General features: G+C 40.3%; 1 protein-coding gene across 1 annotated transcript in view; it reads left to right on the top strand.

Annotated features, from left to right (window-relative positions):
* Positions 1-13253, top strand: part of RTN4IP1 (reticulon 4 interacting protein 1) — a 43527-nt gene extending 30274 nt beyond the window's left edge. The window contains exons 7-9 of the mRNA XM_073627021.1: positions 6563-6746; positions 6930-7022; positions 12985-13253. Of these exons, the coding sequence (XP_073483122.1) occupies positions 6563-6746; positions 6930-7022; positions 12985-13104 (397 nt within the window). The 3' untranslated portion in view covers positions 13105-13253. The remainder of the gene's footprint in view (positions 1-6562; positions 6747-6929; positions 7023-12984) is intronic.
* Positions 13254-14469: the final 1216 nt, after the last annotated feature.

Genomic DNA, 14469 nt, shown 5'->3' with positions numbered 1-14469 from the left:
TTTCAGACCACAACGGGTGGGCTCTACACCCCAAAGTCTTTCCCAATTGGTTCACATGCGGGTGTACACCCCAAATGGATCTCTTTGCTTCTCCCAGCAATTGCAAACTCCCCAAGATTCCTGTCCATGCTTCTGCATTCATAGGCAGAGGGGACAGATGCTCTTGTTGCACATTGCTGATCTATGCCCTAGCCTATACCTTCCCACTGGTTCCTCTAATAAGGAGGTTCCTTTAGAGGCTGTTGAAGGAGAACATGAGGGTCATGTCGGTTCTTCCATTCTGGCCATGGAGCCCCTAGGTTGCACTGGCAATCTACTTCAGCGTACAGCAACCAGTTCTCCTCCTAGTATTCCCAGTTCTTCTAGTTCAGGAAGACCTCCTACATCCAAGCATACGCAAACTGGAGTTACGAGCGTGGCTTTTGAGAGGGGGAAGCTGGAGAGCCTAGGGTGCTCTTCTTTTAGGGCAATCTCTACTCTTTTAAGTTCCAGAAAACCTTCCACAATCCAAGCTTGCGCAAAAGTTTGGGACAAGTTTTTTTTCAAATATCCTGGCTGGTAAGGAGTTGGATCCTTCTGCGCCTCCACTTTCAGCTGTCCTGGATTTTTTGCAAGCAGGATTGGGCATGGGCCTTAACCTGAGTTTCCCGAAAGTACAAGTTTCCGCCATCTCAGCAGTAACAAAAATCAAAGGGGCGGAAGATCCGTTGATAGTACAGTTTCTAAGGGTGGTCCATTAAAATACGACCACCTAAGAAGAGAATCTTTCCCCAATGGGATCTGTCTGTAGTGCTGAACGTCTTATCTGTTCACACATTTTCTCCAACTGAATTTTGTTCGCTGGGTGACATTACTCATAAAGTTGTCTTTTTGACTACGATAACCTCGGGCAGAAGAGTTTCTGAACTTCAGGCCTGGGGGGCCTCAGAGGCATATTAACTTTTTCCAGATCAAGTGGAACTACAGCAAGTAGAACATTTCATTCCACTTCACTCCACTTCGTTTCACCAGACAGGCATCTGGGGCTTTACCTAACTTCCCAGAAGAGGACTCGGGCAGGCTATATGAGCTGGATGTTTCCAGAACATTTAATAAAATATTGGTCGGCCACCACTCGCTTCAGACGCTCAGATAAGCACTTTATAATTCCAGTAGGGAAACTCAAAGGAAAGGAGGCTACCTCAAGGATCTTGGTCGAGCTGGAACGTCAAGCTTATTCGCAGAGCGTACGAAGCAAGAGGGTGTGAGCTTTCCTCAACGCTGACTGCACACTCTACCAGGGCGGTAGCAGCCTTGTGGGTATTGATGGAGACCATGTGCAAAGCGGCATTATGGTTTTCCCAAGATGCTTTCCTAAGACATTATACGGTAGGTCCGGGAGCCTTATCTGTTGACTTTGAGAGGACAATCCAATCTTCTCTTGCATTGTAAATACAAATGTTGTTTAAAACAGTACCCACCCTGTCAGCTAGTTATTTATCACTAGTATGCTGCCATGTTGGCGTCAGGAAAACAGAAAATTGTATCAAATACTTACCGTAATTTTCCCTTCCTGACGCCAAACCATGGCCTCATATGGACCCACTCTTGTACATCTTGGTATGTGGCTTGTTACAAAGAATGGGGGGGCGGCTAACCGCTTTTTTTTTTTTTTTTTTTTTTTTTATTTATCTCTGCACTGGTCCTGAGGGAGTGGACAAGAAGCAAAGTTCTATCACTAGTATGCTGCCATAGTTTGGAGTCAGGAAAGGAAAATGACGGTAAGTATTTGATACAATTTTCAGTTTTTCCACCACAACAGTATCACAGCCACCGAAAAAAGCAGATGGCAGCATCCATAGTGTAAAACGGCCACATTAAAGAGGAACTACACTGTATCTGAGCACCATCCATCCTTGTATCCATGCTTTATTTTGCTGGAAAATCACTGTAAAAATCGCCCTCTAGCATTTCTGGCTGTGGCCATCTTGAGTAAGGGCAGATGATTCATGTAGCACTGTACTTCCTGTAATCCCTCTGGCCTTAGCTCAGGCATGCAGGCAGGAGGCTGTGCTTGGCTGTGAAAACCCATCCTCCCCTCCTGAAGACTCCTAGGATGTACAACATCGTTTGCCTAGGCCTGGAAACCAGGAAGCAATTGAAGAAATTTTAAAAAAGTTTAAAAAAGGAAAATATATCATATTTACTTATCTATTTACCAATGTTAGCAGCATAAGGATTTAAAATAGTCCATGTTGATTGAGAGAGTGAAGATAATTCAAATTAAAAATCTGCATATTAGTATAATGCGCATATCAATTAAAATAACCAGTGCCGCTGTTAATGGCTCCAGCTTACACAATGACCTCTGCAGAGGCTCTGCCTCGAGGTATATTTCATCCGAATAGACATTCTCAAGGGAGTTGGCTCAAGATTGGTTTACACTGGGACAGTATGTGTATAGGATATTTGTGACACTTGTATTTTTGTGTTGTTCTGACTACACGTTCATTTATAACATTTTTTTTTACTCATTTATTTGTTGAGTTCACACAGGTTTGATTTATTGGGTTTAATTTTAGCAATACCGGCAGTTTTTTTCTTAAGTAAATATTATATTTGTTTTATTTAAACTATTATTCATTGCTTTGCCACTGACAACTAGCAACTTCTTGCATGTGGTTTTTTTCATTCACATGTGTACACCATAGTAAGCAAAACATTTGATTTTGCATACTTTGGGATGTGTTATTGCAATGGTTTAAAAGAGGTACAACATGCAAATCGATGGCTTTTCCAGTGAAATTATTTGAATGCCTTTTACAGGTATTTATATATAATGTCTGTTTTATTCCCTTTTTTTTTTTTTTTTTTTTTTTTTAAGCTATTACTAGTGGTTTACAGTGCCTTGAAAAAGTATCCATACCCCTTGAAATGTTACATGTTATAACCAAGAACGTAAATGTATTTTATTGGGATTTTATGTGATAGACCAACCAACACAAAGTGGCACATAATTGTTAAGTGGAAGGAAAATGATAAATGGTTTTCAAAATTTTTTACAAATAAATATCTGAAAAGTGTGGCGTGCATTTGTATTCAGCCCCGTTTACTCCGATACCCCTAACTAAAATCTATGAAACCAATTGCCTTCAGAAGTCACCTAATTAGTAAATTTAGTCCACCTGTGTGTAATTTAATCTCAGTATAAATACAGCTGTTCTGTGAAGCCTTCAGAGGTTTGTTAGAGAATCTTCGTGAACAAACAGCATCATACAGGTCAAGGATTAAGTTGTGGAGAAGTTTAAAGCAGAGTTAGGTTACTAAAAAATATCCCAAGCTTTGAACATCTCACTGTTCAATCCATCATCCTAAAATGGAAAAAGCATGGCATAACTGCAAACCTACCAAGATATGGCCGTCCACCTAAACTGACAGGCCAGGCAAGCAGAGCAATAATCGGAGAAGCAGCCAAGAGGACCATGGTAACTCTGGAGGAGCTGCAGAGATCCACAGCTCAGGTGGTAGAATCTGTCCACAGGACAACTATTAGTCATGCACTCCACAAATCTGGCCTTTATGAAAGAGTGGCAAGAAGAAAGCCATTGTTGAAAGAAAACCATAAGGAAAGTCCCATTTGCAGTTTGCGAGAAGCCATGTGGGGGACACAGCAAACATGTGAAAGAAGGTGCTCTGGTCAGATGAGAACAAAATTGAACTTTTTGGCCTAAAAGAAAAACGCTATGTGTGGCAGAAAACTAACACTGCACATCACCCTGAACACACCATCCCCATAGTGAAACATGGTGGTGGCAGCATCAAGTTGTGGGGATGCTTTTCTTCAGCAGGGACAGGAAAGCTGGTCAGAGTTTATGGGAAAATGGATGGAGCCAAATACAGGGCAATCTTAGGAGAAAACCTGTTTAGAGTCTGCAAAAGTTTTGAGACTGGGGCGGAGGTTCACCTTCCAGCAGGACAACGACCCTAAACATACAGCCAGAGCTGCAATGAAATGGTTTAGAATCAAAGCATATTCATGTGTTAGAATGGCCCAATCAAAGTCCAGACCTAAATCCAATTGAGAATCTGCGGCAAGACTTGAAAATTGCTGTTCAGATGCTCTCCATCCAATCTGACAGAGCTTGAGCTATTTTGCAAAGAAGAATGGGCAAAAATGTCACTCTCTCTAGATGTACAAAGCTGGTAGAGACATACCCAAAAAGACTTGCAGCTGTAATTGCAGCGAAAGGTGGTTCTACAAAGTATTGACTCAGGGGGGCTGAATACAAATGTATGCCACACTTTTCACGTATTTATTTGTAAAAAATTTTGAAAGCCATTTTCCTTCCACTTCACAAGTATGTGCCACTTTGTGTTGGTCTATCACATAAAATCAATAAACAAAATTATTATTTATTATTATACCTGATATATATAGCGCCAACAGTTTACGCAGAGCTTTACAATGTATAGGGAGACAACACAATTACAGTACAGTTCAATACAAAAGGTACAGGAGGGCCCTGCTTGTAGAGCTTACATTATAAAGGGAGGGGGTGGTGGTACAAAAGGTAATAGCTGCAGAGAATGATTTGATGGGGGTGGTAACATGACAAAATGTAGAAAATTTCAAGGGGTATGAATACTTTTTCAAGGCACTGTAAATCACTTTTCAAAAAATGTTTCCTGGACATGGTTGAATATGGTTAGTTGCCACGTGGCAATACAGACATGCCTTATTTCAGATACTTTTGATAAATGAGAACCTTAATCCTTTTCATTTTTTTTTTTTTTTTTTTTTTTTTTTTTGGGATGCTATTTCATTGTTTGTTTGTTTTTTTTTTTTTTTTTTTAATTTTAGGAATAAATGAAGAATAAATAAGATTTACTAAATCAGTCTGAAGTCCCATTCAACTATTCCAGCACCCCTATACATTTGTTCTTCCTTAAAGTATCCTACATTAGGTGTATCCTTAGAGATTTTTGTAGAACATCTTAACAGAGATCTTTGCAAAACTGTGCCCAAAAGTTGGTACGCTGGCTTTGCTTTTATTGACTGTCAATTATACCTGCATCACTTCAATTTTGTGGCTATTTAGTATACAGGGTCCATGATAGTCACACTTTACTTTGTAAATCTTAGGTTTCCCCATCATGAACTTTAAACAGGAGCCTCTATTGCCTTGCCCATATCTGTGCACTGTTACCAGCAAAATAAATATATATATATATATATATATATATATATATATATATATATATATATATATATATATATATATATATATATAGTGTGTGTATATGTGTGTATGTGTATATATATATATATATATATATATATATATATATATATATATATATATATATATATATATATATATGGGCCTGCCCTCACTCAAACACTGTGGTTTGTTGGTTAGTTACTATGGATTACTGCACTTTGTATTTAGGGTTTTGCATCTTGTACCCTTTTTCTTAAAGCTGAAGTTTAGCTAAACAAAGCCCTACAGCTTTAGCCACATCACCTACTTGTAATGCAGTATATCCCATGTTGTGCAGGCCACTGGATCCTGAAGATCTTCACTGCAGGGATGCCTGTCCTCTTCCTGTCTCTGACCTTGTGTCACTGCAGTGGTTAACAGTTTTGGGTCCTCAGGAAGAACAGCAGTACAGCTGGTTTGGTGGAGACCTGCCGCCTCCTACCGCCCCTTATTCTTTCATTGATTACACTGCTTGTAACACAATCTGTGGATGGGGGAGAGAATCCTGTGACTAATTGGTCTCTTCCCCCATTCAAATATTGTGTTACTTGCAGTGTATTAAGAGAAAACTTTTCTCATTGGCGGATGAGGAATGGGGGTGTGTCCTCTTCAAACCATTTGTACTGCTGCTTTGCCTGAGGACCCTGAAGCTGTTAACTATTGCAGCGTCAGAAATTCAGAGACAGGAAGAGGACAGGCACTTCTGTAGTGATTGATTTCTACAGGATCTAGCAGCCTGCACAACGTAGAACATAATTCATTACAGGTAAGTGATCGGACTAAAGCTGGTAGGGATTTTTTTTAAATCTAAACTTCAGCTTTAACCTCTTTGCGAAGAGCGCACGCAAATATGCCTCTCGGTGGCCGGGGCTTGGCACCGAGCAGCAGCATATTTGTGTGCAATAGCGCCGATAGAGCTGTGCTGAGAGTGCGCTCCTGGCAGTTACCGGCGGCTAACGGAAAGCTTCCTTGGGCTGCTTGCGATCAGGAGCTTTCCAATCATGTGACAGCCAATCACAGCGATCACATGACCATAAGCCACACACCCTCCTCCCGGCATTCTAAACCCTTTAAAGGGCTGGAAGGCGCTGGCTCTAAGGGGTTAAACAAGTTCTATATTTTACTTTCATATAACTTTCTGTGACTGCATTGTGGATGAGAAAGTCAGTCAATCTTTTACCTTTTCATTATGTAAACTGCAAGGCTGCAGTAGAAGAAAAAACATAATGCTGCCATTTTTTTTTTTGATCTACTTTGATTTTAAGTAGTTGTGAATAATATTTTCTAGGTGTAAAGGCTGATGGTTTTCATTTATTTTTCAGGTTTGATGTTATTCTTGACAATGTAGGTGGAACAAGTGAAGAATTGGCTCTTCAGTACCTTAAGCCATGGTCTGGAGCTTCATACTGCACACTGGTTACTCCTTTCCTGTATAACACTGATCGGCTGGGTATAGCAGATGGAATGATGCGTTCGGGTATTACTCTGGGATCAAAAGTAATAAAGGTAATATTCTTAATTTACAAATACAGTGTGGATGTATTCAGAATGTGAGTGTTCATTTCCATGGCTGCATTTAGTTATGGCTATATAGTTGGAAGTTTTGAATGTGCAGAATATTTTCTGTCTTTTGCCTGTTAGGTTGTATTTCTGAACAGTAATAAATGTATCTTTGTTCCTTATTTTCAGCACCTCTGTAAAGGGATCCACTACCGTTGGGGATTTTTTACCCCCAGTGGGCCAGCCCTAGATGAAATTGGTGAAATTGTGGATGCTGGCAAGGTAGGTAGCTGTTCTGTTGTACATGATCCTCTTTGGAGCAACACATGCTTTGGGTATTGTAGTTCCCAAAAATTAGAACTAGAATAATATCTCATGCTGTTTTCTTTTTTTTTTATAACCATTAGAGTGACAGTTTATTACAACGCATTACATTTTATTTGTATTATTTGTGATGTTGATGCCCATGAAAGTGGAAAAAATGTTCAGATTTGTCATGGCTTATAGCTCCTCACAAGTCTTTCACCTGATAGACAAGATCAACAACGTACATGTGTAGGAGCAAGAGCTAAAGTTAAAATTAGAATGCAAAAATACAAAATCCACCATTTTATCGATACTGCTCAAGTTAGAGAAACAATCCAACTGCAAAATATAATAAAGATTGATCACTGATACCACACAGTTATCTGATGTGTTTCCTCTATCTTTTTTTGTGACTTTTTTAACCACTTCAGCCACGGAAGGATTTCCCCCCTCCTGACCAAGCCCTTTTTTGCGATTCGACACTGCGTCGCTTTAGCTGACAATTGCACGGTCATGCAATATTGTACCCAAACAAAATTGACATCCTTTTTTCCCCACAAATAGAGCTTTCTTTTGGTGGTTTTTGATCACCTCTGCGGTTTTTATTTTTTGCGCTATAAACAAAAAAAAGCCACAAGTTTGAAAAAAAGCAATATTTTTTGCTATAATAAATATTCCAAAAATAATATAGATTGATTGGTTTTGCGCAAAAGTTATCGTGTCTACATAATAGGGGATAGATTTATGGCATTTTTATTATTATTTATTTTTTTTTTTCTTAGTAATGGCGGCAATCTGCAATATTTTTTTTTTTTTTTCCATGACTGCGACATTGCGACATACAGATCGGACACTATTGACATTTATACAGCGATCAGTGATATAAAAATGCACTGATTACTGGGTAAATGTCACTGGTAGGGAAGGAGTTAAACACTAGGGGGCGATCAAGGGGTTAAGTGTGTTCTAACTGTAGGGGGAATGGGCTCACTGGTAGTAGTAGATCCCTGTAATGTTGCTAGGCAGAACAGGGAAATGCCTTGTTTACATAGGCATCTCCCCGTTCTGCCTCTCCGTGCCACGATCGCAGGACACCGGCGGACATAGAGTCCGGGACCCGCGGGCACATTCGCCAGTGGGGTGACGTACGGGTAGGCGTTTTGTGCACCTGTGCCACTTTGCCGAAGTATATCGGCGTGAGCCGTTCAGCAAGTGGTTAAATTCTGACCTCCCAATAAATTTTTGAGGTGCATTGGCAGTGTGTTGTCTTTTTCTTGATCTTGGCTATACTACTGCTTACTGCGTAAGCTGAGCACCCATATCACGTGACATTAAGGGCACAGTGCTGGTTGGAGTGAAATATATATATTTTTTTTATTGCTTTCTATCACCTTGTTAGGGAGATGGGGAGCTTCACTTTTCTTGGATCTGATTGCGAGGAACATCAGGACAGGAATAGAGGGGACTTTTTTCCAATGAAAATTGTCCAAGAGGGTGTTCTCCCACTTTGGAGAGATTCTATCCCTTCTTGTTGTGTCCACTGGACAACAAGTGGTTGGAGATCGCCTCAGTGGAACAGAGCTGGCATTAACAGCCTTACATGGGGTTTCACCATCCAAAAAAAAAAGTTTTAGCTTTGAATATCCTTTAACCTGTTGAAATAGCAGGTATTAGGTATTGGACATCAAATGTTTATGTACCTTTTTTATTTAGCTAGGTCCCTATATTTGTATACGCTACAATAATCTTCTGGCACCATCTACAAAGGTATACAGGTACTCCTCACTTAACGACCAGGTTTCATTTCAAAGACCAGGTCGTTAAACGAATTGGTTGTTAACCGAGATGTCACAAATCCATATTTAAAGCATTCTTAACTACTGTACTGTTTTGTTAAAAAAAAGGTCTAAACACAAAACTCCAGCTCAAAGCGTTGTTTTAATTTGCATAAGTACAGAACACAAATTCTGTACTGTACAATACAATGATGTACAGCACGTCATTCAGGTGGGGAGAGCTGGTCGTAAGTCCGAGCAGTAGTTAAACAGGTAAGTCATTAAACGAGGAGCATCTGTACTGTAAATGTAGTAAAATTTAGAATCGGATGTATAAATGACATGTTTGCCTATGCTACCTCTGTGAAGTTCTCTGGTTACTCCAATATACGTTTCCAAGGCGATGACTGTTTTAAAGAGAACGCAACAAGAGCATGGAAAGTATACTCTTCAGTAGTGTTTTTGCATAAACAGATGCATACTTGCTTATCTAATCCCTGCTCTCTGTAGACCTGTCTGCTAATCCCTCTTCCCAGAACACAACAAAAGTGCCCTGTGCTAGGAGACTGATGTTCTGCTCTAAATAGACTGTGTTTTCTTTATTCACTTAATCTCTCTTAATCATTCTGCATTCAGCCAGTCCCAGCTCTTTGCCGCCGTTTCAGCCATAATACAGGAAGGGGTTTCATCTGAGTCAGTTGATTTTAGCAGCGGATCACTGGTATGTTATCCCGCTGTACGGTCAGCCTTTTCAGGATTAATAACACAATAGGTTTGATCAATACAAATGACACAGTTGTGTAAAGCTTTAAATATAGGGGATCATCAGTTTGGTATTCATGTCTCAGTGTTTTCCTCAGTGAATGGGTCAGAAATGTCTGATCAACCTATGATTAACCAAAATAATACCGGTCAAGCCTACTAAGGGGGCTGCTTTCTCTCTAGAAATAAACAAGTAAATGATGCCCACTGTCCTTTTGAATGGGAGATATCCATATCTGACGTCTGCGGGCTGACACACACATACTGGAACATACTGGATGCTGTCCTTGTTAGGAAAGGGAGGAGTACTGGAGAATATAATAAAATAAGTGGGGCTACAGCACCAAATGTCACAGGTCAGTTTTTACACACACAATGTGCAAAGCAGTCATGTAAGTGTATTGTGCCACTCTGTGTGAATGCAAACGATCTGGTGTTGACTTCAGGAAGTGCACAAAATGTGTGCGGAAATTCCCTCTTGTGCTGCTTTGGGATCCCTATGTGTTCAGGGTCCTAGGGTACATCTGGGTTCTTAAATTTTGACTTTATTAAAGGGTTCTCTTCCTCTCCTTTCTTGTATTGAGATTGAAAAGGAGAATGTGCAGAGCGTCTCCAACTCAGCCCTGAAGGTTACTGTTCATCTATGATATCACATTTTCATACTGCGGGATTGAGAAAATCTGAAAATAGACCTTCTTAGTTCCTGGTACGTGCTGTCCAATGAAATTGGAAGAAACGTCCGCACACCACTGTAGATCAAAATCCTCTTTATTTGGACATCCCAAAAATTACAGGCATTAGAATGCTGGGTAGACGCGATTCGCACACTTCAGGTGCGCTTAGTCATCAGTAATGACTAAGCGCACATGAAGTGTGCGAAACGCGTCTACCCAGCAATCTGATGCCTGTAATTTTTGGGATTTCCAAATAAAGATGATTTTGATCTACAGTGGTGTGCGGCCATTTCTTCTAAATTCATTGTGTGCGGAGGCGAGCACCTGCTGGATCAATTAGGCTTCCTTATCTCACCTTGAGTGGTGGGTTTTTTTTTTTCCATTACATGCTGTCCAATGATGCCATGATTGTTTACTAAAAATTGTGTATTTACTTTGAGCCTGGAGTTTAATGTGATCTCCCTCCACTGTTCTAACAACAGAAGTGCATGCCAGCCAGAAGGTTGCACACTTGTCACATTGTGGACAATTGTAATGGGACGCATGAACTCTGCTTGCTCTCTAATAGCATCAGAAGTACAAAATCTACTACAAAAAGATTACAGCAAGAATTCATCAAGCCATTATAATCTTCGCATTATTGGCACTGCGGTGTGCTTTCATTTTGTTAACTAATGTTTAACCTGGATTCTTTTTAGGGTCTGTGTTAATGTGCCTTTGTATGCTTCAAACAAGTTTTGCATTCCCATACAATTTGTATATATCAAAAGGATGCAGCGCTAAATAAACTCGTAAACACTATTGGATCAATATATATGAATATAAAATATATATGTGAAAAAGAAAAAAGTGAAAAAAGAAAACTAAGGTAAAGTCCCATCACAGGTAAAAGTCCATAGATTCCTATGTAGCAGTGTCCGTCCAATTAAGCAAAAAATATAAGTTGCAAGAAGAAATTTGTGATAAACTTGTCAGAACAAAACAGAGTGCGTGCAGATCACCACCCAAGGTGTTTAAATAACCTGCTTACCAGAAAGCGATAACTGCCACAGCAGTCTCGCCCAGCATAGGGAAGTAAGGTCTCCCCTAAACCTTAAGGAATATCCAGAGCTCCTGCTGTTGCTATTGATACTCAAAAACATAAAGCGAAAGAAACTTCCATGGTGTAGTATGTTGATAAAAGTAGATTTAATAAAAGAATAAGTTTGCGCTTACAAGAGATTGGTCATCTATCAGCAAAAAACGGTACAGATTCAGTTTGCCAGAGTTGCGGTATCACCGTCAGTCTCGCTATACTTCCTATATCATGCGCCCCTCCACCGTCTCGGAAGGAAACAAAGTGATGATGTCACCGTCAGAGGCTCTACCCTACGTGTTTCGTCATCCATAGAACGTCGTCTGGGGATTGACCATACAATTCTGTACAAATACAAAACCTACTTGAAGGAGGTCAACTGAACGTCAAATGCACCTGTCAGTGAATTCTGAATGATTTTGGAAGTTTCTCAAACTGATGCCATTGACACAAGTCCTTTTAAAGTGACCCTCCCCCTATACTTGCCTGTATTTCCCAGCAAAGCTGTACTTGTAAAAGAAGAGGGTAAATACTTACCTCTCCTGTTGGCCAGACCACTGAACGCTGCTTTGTTACTGTGGAATGATCATCCAAAGTCTGGAAAACCAACACTTCAGGAAGTGTCAATCTCCTGTGTCCTGTGCAGGGGGATGGTCCGAGGTTCCTGCTGCCAAATTCCATGTCACCACTGTATTCTGTCTGTGTGTGTGTGTACTGTAGTGATGTATAAGGTGACAGAGGGAACTGGTGACCGCTTCAGGAGACACAGAAAATGAACACTTGTGGAAAAACAGTGGTTGTCTAGGGTGCAGTGCACTGAATGTTTTTGCAAACTGACTTCACCAGTATATGTACAGGCCCCCAGAAATAAGTTGGACTTTAGATGTACATTCTAGGGTATATTAAACATCACCAGTAGTTAAAGTGACATTAAGGGTATTTTTTTATTTGTTACAACAAACATGTTCTACTTACCTGCTCTGTGCAATGGTTTTGCACAGAGCAGCACTGATCCTCCTCTTATCGGGTCCCCCATCAGCGCTCCTAGCTCCTCTTCAGTACCCCTATAGCAAACCACTTGCTATGGAACACTCATGCGTGCTCGCTCTGGAGTCACGCTCTGTGTGTCCCCCAACCCTGCTCCCTTCTCACTGGCTGTGATTAACAGCAGCGGGAGGCAATGGCTCCCTCTTCTTTCTCTCAGCCATTGAGGAGGCAGAGACCCTGGAGAGCTTCCACCCTCTTGTACATCGCTGGATCATGTTCTGGCTCGGCTTAGTATAAGGGGGGGACTGGAGATTGAGAGCTGCATACCTAATTTTTTTTACCTTCATGCATAGAGTGCATGAAGGTAAAAAAAATCTTCTGCCTTTTAGAACCACTGTAATAGGATACTGATTCTAGAGCTGTTCATATAAATACATTTAGCTTCACGGCCAGTGGCGTTACTACCCCAGGATCAGCATGGAGCTAAATATAGCTAAGGTTGCAATTAGAAGGAGTTTTGGTAAAGCCACTGCACCTACATACACTGAATTAAGCACTGTTTTCTCCTCAGGGTTGTTTTGTTGTGAATGGATCTCATTAAGGTCTTTTAATCCTACTGTGCATTTCATATTGTTTCTTTTTTTTTTTTATTATGTTTTCCATAGATGCGGCCTGTTGTTGAAAAAGTGTTTCCATTTACCGATGTCCCTCAAGCTTTTGATAAGTTAGAAGCAGGACATGCGCGAGGAAAAACAGTAATTCAGGTCATTGACTCAAAACAATAAAATTTTTGTACATTCTATAGGCCCATCTTTTTGTGTGATGTTATTTGTAAAATAGGAGATCTTTAAAGTTCACCTGTCATGAGAGATTTGAGAAGTGCTATGCTTCTAAAAATGCTAGTTTTCTTACTTTTAATGGTGATACTTTGGTTTCACTACTTTCTGAGTCGCCCAATCCACTACATAAAAATAAACCTTTTTTTTTTTTTTTTCTTTATAAATAGTAGACCAATTACAAGTTGCATTGCCCAGGAGATCATCAGCGCTCTAAAAATGTTTAGTGAAATAGAGAATTTGTGATCATTTTAAGTTCACTAGGGAATAATCTCAACTACTATTATACCTCCTGCTTTCTTTGTCTGCAAGAAGAATGCAGAAAGCTAATTCAATCCGTAAGGAATAATAACTAATGTCATAATGTCTCCATAATGAGAAACAACACAAATTGCTTATTGTTACAGACAGAAAGGAAAGTAACTGACATTATGTATTTACTGTATATTGAATTGATAACTGAAAGGATGTTGAGAATTATGTTTAACTGGCAATAGGCATGGCATGACAAGATTGTAACCTTATCCCGTAACAATATCATGCTTGTGGTCACTAGCAGATATCCTTGTCTAACTGATTTTAGGGAAAATAACAATCAAATGTCTAAAGTCTGTATTAAATTGCTGTATTCCTTAAAATTGTACTTATTGCATTTATTTTAAAGGAGCAGTACAGCCAAAGCTTGTTTGGCTGTACTGCTCCTGTGGATCACAGGAGTGTAGTTCGGTCTGCACTCATGTGACCTGTTTTCAGCTGACAGTGGGCTGAAGCCCACTGTCGGCTGACGTCGGAGCCGGTCGAGGCTCAGGCAAGATCGAGACAAAGAAGTAGGGATCCACCCACATGCCTGGACCGGCACCCAGCTTGCGGAGAGGCTGAGCTGGCCTCTCCCATGCCCTCCGCAGCCCAGTGCTCCACTGACAGTCAACAGCTCTCTGCTCAGGGATCTGTGAGAACCGAGCGATCAAACACCACCGATCACTCGGTTCTCACATCTCTCTTAGCAGATAGCTTCTCGGTGTTAGAGCCAGCGGGTGATAGATGCAGTATCTGCATCCACCTAGATGAGTGTGAATATATATATATAGAGAGAGAGAGAGTGTAAATATTTTTTTATATATACACTATTCCCATGCGTCGCTTTTAAAGTGCCATGGTTTTTCACAGTACTGTACATATGGAGTTATATAGGGGACAATATACTATAGACCAGACAATCCAATTACAGTAAGGAAACAAAGACTTATAGGAGTTAGGGTCCTGCTTACAACCTGGGGTTCCTCTGTCTCATCATTTGACTGTATTAGTAATCAA

Source organism: Aquarana catesbeiana, linkage group LG04 (assembly GCF_042186555.1).
Source record: "Aquarana catesbeiana isolate 2022-GZ linkage group LG04, ASM4218655v1, whole genome shotgun sequence".
NCBI lineage: Eukaryota > Metazoa > Chordata > Amphibia > Anura > Ranidae > Aquarana > Aquarana catesbeiana.
This window is presented reverse-complemented; position numbering and strand designations above follow the sequence as displayed.